The 10,514-nt window shown below is 37.3% G+C and overlaps 1 protein-coding gene across 1 annotated transcript; it reads right to left on the reverse strand.

The window, feature by feature from the left end:
* Positions 1-1,066: 1,066 nt before the first annotated feature.
* On the reverse strand, positions 1,067-10,067 carry LOC120686524 (protein ZINC INDUCED FACILITATOR-LIKE 1-like). Its single transcript, XM_039968748.1, has 17 exons — positions 9,896-10,067; positions 9,076-9,116; positions 8,833-8,893; positions 8,642-8,744; positions 8,453-8,555; positions 8,316-8,369; positions 8,151-8,213; positions 8,021-8,070; positions 7,855-7,930; positions 6,869-7,063; positions 6,116-6,203; positions 5,592-5,677; positions 5,408-5,515; positions 2,935-2,979; positions 2,771-2,859; positions 2,192-2,235; positions 1,067-1,327 (listed from the first exon to the last, which is right to left on the reverse strand). Exons 1-17 carry the CDS (start codon positions 10,056-10,058, stop codon positions 1,215-1,217), a joined length of 1,482 nt encoding a protein of 493 aa, XP_039824682.1. The 5' UTR covers positions 10,059-10,067; the 3' UTR covers positions 1,067-1,214.
* Between the last annotated feature and the right edge of the window lie 447 nt (positions 10,068-10,514).

A 10,514-nucleotide genomic window follows, 5' to 3' on the forward strand; every position in this document is an offset into this window, starting at 1 on the left:
ATGCCCTTCTCAGTGGGCATCTATATCCTCGGGCTGGGCCATCTCTTCCCATAGTAAACATTTAGGCCTAGTGTGAGGCACCCTGGGATCATATTCCCCACTAATTACCCTCATGAACACCTCTAATCCATGCTTCCCTCTCCCATGTCTTGCATTTTCAAGTTTCAAACCCTTAAAATTGTTGGTGAAATCTGGATCTTTTTCACTAGATCTTCTTGGAAATTTAACCGGTTACCATGTGTTGAAGGGATATAATATGGCTAAAATTGTTGAAGAGAATATTTTCCAATAGATTGATTTACATTTAGATTTGAGTTGTTTATACCAGATAAAGAAGAAGAACATAAAACATTGCTAATTTCATATCTAAGAAATAGATATATGAAGCGTTTGATTGGGAAACATTTACGAACTATATGTTTTACTATATGAATATTCCAAAGTACGGTTAACCTACTAAGGTGCAGGGGGAGCGAAGAGAGAGAAGCGCAAGGAGTGAAATGAATGCTAGTCCATCGTGGGAATGGATGTTAGTGAGTTGATCGGGGGGGGGGATATTCCATTTAACTAGTTATTGAGAAAGATTTATTTGGAACGGCCGGAGATGCTCTTAGTCTACATCTAAACCACTGTGTACTCTATTAAACAACCAACGAGGTTTAATGCAAAAGAAAATCCATTGCAGTATGCTCTTCATCTTATAGTAAAATCTATTTAGGAATCAATTGGATCACTTCTTTGATTAGTTCTCCTTGTTTCCATTTTATTCTCTTAACATATTTTATTAGTACAAACAAGCATGTTGCATAAGAGAACTCTCTTGGATCTATATGATAGAAATAATTCAACAACAATGAATCTCTTGGATCCACAACATCATCCTTATGGAAAAAAGTCTCTGCATTTGTTTCATTTGCATATCATTTTGTCAAAGGCTTGATCCAAGCATCTCTTAAGCTTAGTATTTAAATTAGGTCATAAAGTGATTTCTTAATTAGTAAAAAGTATTACAATATTTTCGTATATAAACATGTTACACGGGTATGCATCCAAGATACCATGTACATTCAACATATAAATAAGCTGTTCAACAAAAAAAATCACCATATAATTATATATAATACAACTAGCAATGTTCTTGGTAGCTTTCAGAATGGCATCTATATGGATGATTGTAGATACGAGATGTCACAATAAAACAGGATCACAACTTCTTAATGGCACGAACTAGAAGAAGATTCCTTTGCCATTGCTAGAAATGGCTTGAATGTCCATATAAATTCCAAAAATACGACCATGGCTAAAAGGAAGAACAATATTTGGTCACCTGAAATACCAAGTAATGCACTCAGATGATCGAATAGATACAAGAAGCTCATAGGTTAGGGTAAGTTATTAATAGCCTTATATTTATATTATAAGGGGATGAACAACACTAGGCATATATAGGCATGGAATTTGGAATAAAATTGGTTCTTTTTATTGCACTGATTGGAAGGTAGTAGATGTAGCATATGTGAGTTTCTAACACATCAAAAAAATTACTTGTCATGGTGGACAAACAAGATAGGGTTCTTAGTAGAAAGGGCTACCCAACAATCCCTTATGCCCATGCAAGTAATTTTTTCGAACCCTATGTTGTTTGTCCACCATGATTGTTGAGTAGCATAATTATGGATCTGTTCAGTCGCATAATTAAACCACTTAAGTCATTTATTAATTAGGGTAGATCCACAATTATTGAGACTAGACAGGACAGATAAGAATTACTCAACCTCATGGTACAATATTTGTTGTTGGGTTCGACCAGTTGGGGCGCCGAATCAATTTGGTTCAAATACTATGACTAAGTGACAAACAAAATATATATTGGTGGCAGAAATCCTTCCCTCCCGAGACAAGGGCGTGGGTTAAGACCCCAATTGACCACACTTTCATGTTTCTTTTTCTTCTGTGGATTAATGTAGGAAATCACCTGATTCAGTAGTAAAACTAGGGTTTTTACTAGTTTTAATTGGTTCCTTTGCTAGCCATATTCTACTAATAAGTAGAGAAGGTGTTGGTTCATGGTAATTTATGCTGGACCAGCGGTTTGCTCCACTCCTAATAATTGTCGATAGATTTTATGATAATTTATTAGATGCCAAAAGAATTTAACAATTTGATCTTAATAGTTTATTTACACATTTACCTGGAAACAAGAAAGCATGTTGGTGTTTTTGCGCCCATGAGAACCTACATTAACAGATCAAGGTGATATGTCAACAAGATATATGAGTTAACCACTACATGTGTGATAGTAACATAATTAGTTTAAGAAACATTCTTAATTAATAAAACACCATGTATTTGCGAAGTAATGAAGTTCTTGTTATTAATAAGTGTATGTAGCTCATCTTATGATGACAATATGAACATAATGATTTTACATAAATTTACTCATTTAGTAGCTTTTATGTAAAATATTTTAGTATTAACTTCTTATATAACACTAAATAATGGATGATGTTATATGGGAAAATATGAGCATGTCAACTATTCCTATAAAACTGGAAAATGTAAGATTATGTATAACTGTTGTACTTTATGTAATTTAGGTTTTGATTTAACCAAATGGCTAATATGTAATACTATTTTCTACAAAATAGGATTTTGAAATGGTTCATTAATGACATTGCTAAAATAACAAATAGAAAGATTTCGTCTATGTGTGAAACTTAAAATTCAAGGTTTTATTCCTTGCAAAGTTAGCAACTAAATTTGTACTTACATGATACCAGCTCCTGCTGGAGCAAATGTCTTCGACAAGGACATTAAAGTTGTTGATATTCCATTTGCAGTTGCTCTTTGATCTTGAGGCTGTAAGTTAAACAAGATCTATAAATTTTGCCTGGGACGGTCGGATTAATGAAAATATGCTGTAAATGCACATACCACAGAGTTATTCTGAAGAATGAAGGAGCATGTTACAATAGTAACCTAATAAATAGGAGGATGATGTTAATATGGAACTGACAAACATATACTTACTAACAACAGCCACTTATACTAATATTGCGAGAAACTTGAAGGCAATACTCTTACTCAGATGTTTCCTATAAAATTAAAATAAATACATTACATTTTTTGCTTGTGTGTTACATATAAAATACCTACTTTTTTATAAATAAGCTATATATATATATATTGTAGAAAACTTTAGGTCCATAGCCAGTATCTCATCAAATTTTACTCTTGTGCTCCCTCCATTTTTATTCACATGTCGTATTAGGTTTGTCTTAAGTCCTAGGCAGTGGGACTACTCATAAGGCTTAGAATATTCTAAAATAAGAGATGGGGCATTGCCCATACCTTACATCTGTTGTAGCTACTTGAACATGAGTAAAACTAGTCGGAACAGAAGGAAACTACCCAAGTAGTAAGTGGGTAGGACTCGTAAGCTAGTTTATGGTTAGGATTTCCATGTAACCCTGCCCCCCACACCCCCGGCCGCCCCCTAGACTATATAAGGGTGAGCAGGGACGCCCTCCAAACAATCCACATCTAAGGCAATACAAACCACCACATAGGACGTAGGGTATTACGTATACTAGGGCCCGAACCTATCTAAAGTTTCGTGTTCCTTGCACTTTCAAGTTCCTGATCTCGGCGGCATCCTACCTACAACCTACCACCTCGAGGGTATCCTTCGTGGGCTTGGCGGTAGAACACCGACAATTGGTGTGCCAGGTTGGGGGTGTTCATTGAAGATCCACTGGCACACTCGATGGCACATTTCAAGTTCACCAGCGCCATGCCCAACAAGGGCACAACTTTCATCTTCGGCTCCTCGGTCTGCGTCGCCAACAACCCGGGTGGCTTCAACAGCCATCTAGCCAGGACTAGGGAACCGGAGGCATCAGCAGCAGACCGACGTGGTGATCTCGACAAGTTTGTCAACAATCTCAGCGAGATGCTAGTTCCCGACCTTGCTAGGGAGATCGAGGAGGAGTCAGCTTTCGATGCGACTTCAACTCGTGCAGCACCTAGACTTCACAGATCAAATCTAATCTGGTCCGAGGAGGATCGTACCCGACTCCCATTCAGGTTACGCAATGCAGCCACTGTTTACTAGGAGGCCACACATTTTGAGTTACTCTCCTCATTGGAGGAGGACTTGGATCACCTTCTCAGGATCGGAGAAGGGGATGCCACCACATGCTAGGAGGCTCCCATCTTCGACAATTACTCGAACTCGGATAACCACTTCGAACCCTTATCAAGTAGTCATTTGTGTCTGATGATAGCTACAATGGCGCAAGGCCGGTTCGTGTATTGGAAGGGTATAGAGCCTTCCGAGCTACGCGACGGTTCCCGCCTCGTGGCCTACATCCAAGACATACCTTATCAAGAAGGCAGACCCCTCTCTCCCATTGCAGATGAAGGACCTAGAGACACCGTGCTGGTCGACTACAACACTAGCCATGATGAACACTTGACAAAACAACACTCTTCATGGCTACCATCAGAGATGTCGACAAAGACTAGTACGCTAGCGAACTACTTGACAACATCTCCACTGACGAGCTCACAGCAAACACCCCTCAAGATGAAGATGAGGAGTGCAGAAGGATGCGGAGGCGAGGAATGCCAAACGCACTCAATGCAGGCAGAATGTCGCGGCCTGTGCTTGACATCTCGAACCCCATAACCTCCAAGGAACTTTCACAGCAACTGACGCCCGTGAGTACGCCACTTTCATGGGGAACATCGCTGAAGCCTCCATCCTGCTATCACGACTACCCTAGAACCCAGAGACTCAAAGGGCAATGGAGCTAGCTCAAGACACGCTCATTCAGCTAGACCAGCCAGAGCCTTTGCCATTGGTGCATCGCAACCACTAGAGGACCGCAAGCACGCCCCCTCGGGCTAGTCGAACACTGGGAGGCAGGCCCAATCCCCAACAATATAATAACCACAAGGGCAACAACGACGTCTGGTGGCTCTTCCATCTACCGACGGCCGAGACAACGAGGAAGTGCAACCGCCTCCACGCGGATGAAGCCACCAACAAGTCGCAGGTGGGGACCAGTCTACGGGCAGCCAAGGCCACCACAAACCTCATCGAGACTTGCCCACAAGTGACTTGATGGAGTACTATCCAACATATGCATTATCAACTATACTTCATGAGGGATTCAATTAAATAAATTTTGTATTATAAATATTATTATTTCTTTGCATAAGTTTGGTCAAAGTTTGCCAAGTTTGACTTAGAACAAATCTAATACGGTATGTAAATAAAACAAAGGGAGGTGTACTACAACAAACAACTCTTCCATTTTAATTGGAGGTTTTCTTGTTTTATGTGAAGAAAATAAGAAAATGAGAATATTGGAATATCAATAAAAGTTTCAAAGGTACTTACAATACAATTGTTTTTTAGTAGTGATGCAATATTCACTGCACAATACAACCATGATCTTGAAAAATTTGCCATAGATGGATAAGTAAGAAGAAGCACCATAGACAGAATCTGCACAGTTGATTGTCATGTTTAAATAACAAAGTTTCGAAACTAACATTTAAAAATAATGGTAATTTATACTCACAGCTGCAACACGACAAGTACTGATTAGTCCAAGAACTTTTATAATACGAGGATAAACAAATGTTTGATACAAAAGTATGCTAGAACCTGTAAAATAATAAATTAAATCATATTATAATCATTATGATAAATTATAAAAGAATGAGGTTAAAGATAGGTTTCAAATCAAAATAAAGTTAACCTCCATTAATTTCCTTTTATTTATATTATAGTGATGCCATTTCAAATTGTCTTGACCTTATGTCATGACCCAATTCTATCCTTATTCTTGCATTAGACTAAAAATTTCCATATTAGTAGCATACGCAACATATGCAGAAGACTTGATAGTTCAATATTTTTTGTGCACACATGAAGGTCCACAACAAACTCTTGTCTCTTTCACTATCAAAAAAGATATGTAGTGAGGCATGTTAAAGGCCACAAATCTTGAACATGCTGGGAAATAGCATCTCACCTTGGTCATAGGCCACAAGAATAGCAATACAGTTGATAAATTAGTTTGGTGGAATGAGAAGTTGATACCTGTCACCACAAATATGCTACCAACATCCTTAGTTGAGAAGCTTAGTCCTCCATATTTTTTGTTGCTTTCAGCCCATAAAGGAAACATCTAATAGGCAATTTGATATATCAAAAGTTAACTTAGATATAGGCGCTAATATCTAGAAAAATGGATAAATTTATCATCGTAGAAACTAAAATAGATTGAGATTTGCATAATGTATTTTTCCTCGATCATAGAAAATTGTGACAAAAATGAAATTATCAAATGCAACCATGATGATTAAACAATTGCTATTGTGCTTTCTGTCAGCTTAATCTTCTCATCTAGTAAGGATTACTATTTCGTAAAATAAACTATATGTATCTTATTTTTTAAGTTGCACTAAATAAAATAATATCAAAATTTCAATTAGAAAAATATTTGTATTTAATAAATTCTCTAATTTAAATAAATAAATTATTAAACTCTCTTTTAGTCATTTAGTGGTGCAATAAGGGACTTTAAAATTCAATAGGCACATAAGGAATTTATGCTTCCAAAGAAACAAAAAATGATGCAAAAATGTCTATGTTCACTAAATTTGATTGGGATGGATTAAAATAATACTTTATTCTGTCAAATAATGAATAGACAGTATGGCGACATGATAGGATTTTGTTTCATACAAATTTTGATTGATAGGAAGGGTAGATCTTGTATATATTGTTTTGATTAGTCAACCATCAATAAGTAAGGGAAATGACCAATAATTTAAAAAGTATGAAACGTACCTCTGTATAAGCCATATCATCAAAGCATGCAATACAAAAGAGAACAATAGATGACATCAGTGGCCAATTTTTAAATAAGCTCCAAGTTGATGTAATATGTTGCTTAACCGAATCTTCAGAATTAGATAAATATGCAATTGGAGAATCAGCTGGTTGATCTTCCCTTTTTTCAAGTTTGTGCATATGTAGTGTCTCCTAAAATATTTATACAAACAAACTTTCCATAAGAAAATTCAGTTTAGTGAGAATAAATCAATGAAAGATTCATCAACAATTAATTAGCAGACATTCTATTTATGCTATAGTTTTATTTATGCTTTTCTACTACTACGAATTGGGGTTCATATGTTACACATAAATTGACGTGCAACTTCCTTGATTTGTTCCTAAGCATTTACGGCAATATGTATGTGAAAGAGTCAGACCATCATCAACCATATCTTAACATTCTCCACTCTATTATATAGCACATGCATGCAAAATTTGTTTATAACACTCAAGATGGGTCCACATATGCATATAACCTTGATAACACTTTGTTCCTAATTTCATATCGAAAGTATTAACACAGGATATTATGCTTGAAATGCCTTTATACCATCGGCAACACTTCTTGTCCAGACATGATTATAGCCTATCATGCATGCATAACACAACTAATACACTTTTGTGCTCAATTTATGAAAAATGTTTAATCAAATAAAGTGATATAATATGGCCCCAAGCTATATAAACTCAATTATTAGGGACAATATAAGCTCATCACCCCAATGCCTTTGCAATCTTTTTTCCAAAACCATACTATTTGGGTCATCAAAATCTTCTATAAGCCATATGAGAGTTGAGTGCATTAATTACTCAGATAATATACTGATATTTGATTCTTGTTGTAAATAAACTATATATAAATTATGTTCTTGTTATAAATTACAATATATACATGAATAAATATAATGGTAAGAGTAACGTTGATCAATTGTACATACCGGGAGCCATATGCTGCTTATGAGAATAACAAAGTAGAAGACCGACAAACATAAACTAGGTAAGAAATATGGGAACCTATTGGAAATAGTAAAAAAAAAAGTTAGTAAGTTCAAGAGATGATTTTAATTAATGCACTCTTAGGTGCATATAAAACATATACAATACCTTCCAAATAATGAGTTCATTGGAAACCACTTTGGATATTTCTCTGCTGGCTATCAAAGGAAAGAAAACTATAATAATAACATTAATGCACTAATAGAAAAGATAGCAGAACTAGAAGTTCCATGAATACCTGTGCAAGATATCCACCAATGGCTGGTCCAATAATAAGAGCTACCGCCCATGATGTGCTAACCTAGTTAATAGTCATTCACAAAAAAAATAAGTATATATAAGAATTTAAACACTTGTGCTAAAGAATTGAGAAACCACATTGTGGTAAGTTCTATAGTTTTACAAGTGATAGTGCAATAGCATGATGCTCAGGTCGACATACTTCAACAGCATAAGCCTGTAATAAGGATCAATTGCCACATTACTAACTATAGTGGGCTTGAATAATTCACAGTACTTTAGATTACTTAGTCATCATACTCTTATTGTGCCAAGTGAACCATGTAAAAAACCAAGAAAAAATCTGGTAGCTATCGCCATCCAGTAGTGCACGCTGAGTCCAAATAGGGTGTTGAACACAAGCCTGAAATACAAAAATGAAAAGGCAGATAAACTACAAGTCGCATTGGTTGCTTAATTCAATATGGTGTTGATATGGAACCTACTAACATGGAGCAAATTGTAATCACAATTACTGGCTTCCGTCCAATGCGATCCGCCAAAATTCCCCAAATTATTGAAGTCAAAGTTCTACCCAGCATATATGAAGCGCCTAGAAAATTTAAGAAAATGGTATTAATCAAATTTTCCAATATAAAGATGTTATAAATAAAAGTTGTAACTAGTTGAAAGGTTCGTACCTACAAAACCAGCATAGAATCCAATATCTTCTACTCTTTTTGCAATGTGAAAATCCCTTATCTGTTGTTATGAAGCATATCACACAATATTTTAGGACCATGTATTTAGAAAAAAAGATCTACGATAAACCCATACAGTATGGAACTACTAACATCCACCAATATGACGCCACCTAACTAGATAATTAGCTAATAGCATAGTATTCTTGGAAATGTTAGTCTTATGAAATTAGATCACCATACCATGAAATATAAGTACGGGAACAATGACGATAATGGCATACCTAAAATAAAGAACACAAAATGTTAGAGAAGACCTTGTATATAATAATAAAATGAGTAAATTGCATCCTAGATCCCCAAATTTGTTCTGAAGTTTCACCTAGCTCCCTAAACTCTCAAATCGTTCATCTGGACCCCTAAACTGTGTTAAAGGATCCATCCGAGATCCCAAACGTGCCATGCAAGCACCCAAAGCTGACGTGACATACGACGTGGTACCACGCTGGCAAATATTTGCAAACCCCCCTGCATAGTCTTATCTTTTCCTATTTACTCTTTCTCCCTCAGTCTCCAATCTCGGCGCAGTCGGAGGAGCCACCTTCACGAGTGGAGCTGCCCAGCGCGGCTGTGGTAGAGCAAGGCAATGTGACCAGTTCATGAGCGTCACTGGTGGGGACCAAACAAGGCAACGTGACATTGGACCTAGAAATCGACCGAGAACTGCAACACAGTATGTAGCGCGACGAGAGGCCAATGCGTTATGCATCCAAATAGCGCTAGTGGCACACGTATGACCTGTAAGTTCCAGTCGATGGCAAATAAGGAATGGAAAGTTTTTCAGTGGCACATAAGGATGCACTCTAAGTTCTTTATTAAGTCAATTCATCCTATTTCTGCAAGTGACATTTATTTTCGCTAGCCTGATGAACGTGTACTAGCAGAGCTCAAATGAACGAGTATACTAGCAGAACACAAATTCCCTGCGGGCATCACATAACCACCTTATTTATGAGAAAGACCTGAAACCAGGCTCTGAATGCAGAGTAGGAAGAGCACTTACAGGTAACAAGGTTGATGATCCACATATGGAAGAACAGGACGTACGGGATCCCCGGGTTCTCCGCCTTCCTGCGGTCCATGGCGCAGCCAGGGCAGCCATCGAAGTACACCTCAGGCTTCTTCTCCAGCAATGGCACCGCTGCCTTGCCCTCGCCGCCGGCCATACCTTCCTCTATCTTTCTTAGCTTGTGCAACTGCTGGTTCAGTGCCGAGCTATTTATGTATGCTAAAATAATGCTCAGCTTCTGGATCGATTGGGATGCTAACCCAAAAGTCAGAAGGGAGAACTATATATATTTGCTCGTGCAATACGTGATCATGTGTTGGATGGAATCATGGAATAAATCTCTGCTTGGTGAGGCTGACTCTATTACTCTAAGTGAGAGTCTCCCTAATCCTGCAATAAGCACGCACGCTGAAATTAATTAAGTATCTAGAGAATCTAAGACTGCGATGGATCGGATCGGAGTAGACTTTTTTTTGTCTTAAACTATCCGTCGTAAGGAGGACTCGGGATCTTGCACTGCACGTTTGTACGGAATTGGCCCGGGGACTAACATATTATGCAACTATAACCTCACATCTCTTATTCAGAACTCAAGCTTTTGTCATCACAATCT

The sequence above is a fragment of the Panicum virgatum genome, chromosome 8N (genome assembly GCF_016808335.1).
Source record: "Panicum virgatum strain AP13 chromosome 8N, P.virgatum_v5, whole genome shotgun sequence".
NCBI lineage: Eukaryota > Viridiplantae > Streptophyta > Magnoliopsida > Poales > Poaceae > Panicum > Panicum virgatum.

What these genes read in the sequence shown, in the direction of transcription:
- LOC120686524 (XM_039968748.1), bottom strand. Translation starts at nt 10,058, where the DNA reads ATGGCCGGCGGCGAGGGCAAGGCAGCGGTGCCATTGCTGGAGAAGAAG. An exon ending in TACTAAAAAACAATTGTATT is followed by an intron (nt 2,980 to 5,407) that starts GTAAGTACCTTT and finishes CCTATTTATTAG; the next exon opens with GTTACTATTGTAACATGCTC. An exon ending in CCAGCAGGAGCTGGTATCAT is followed by an intron (nt 2,236 to 2,770) that starts GTAAGTACAAAT and finishes CTGTTAATGTAG; the next exon opens with GTTCTCATGGGCGCAAAAAC.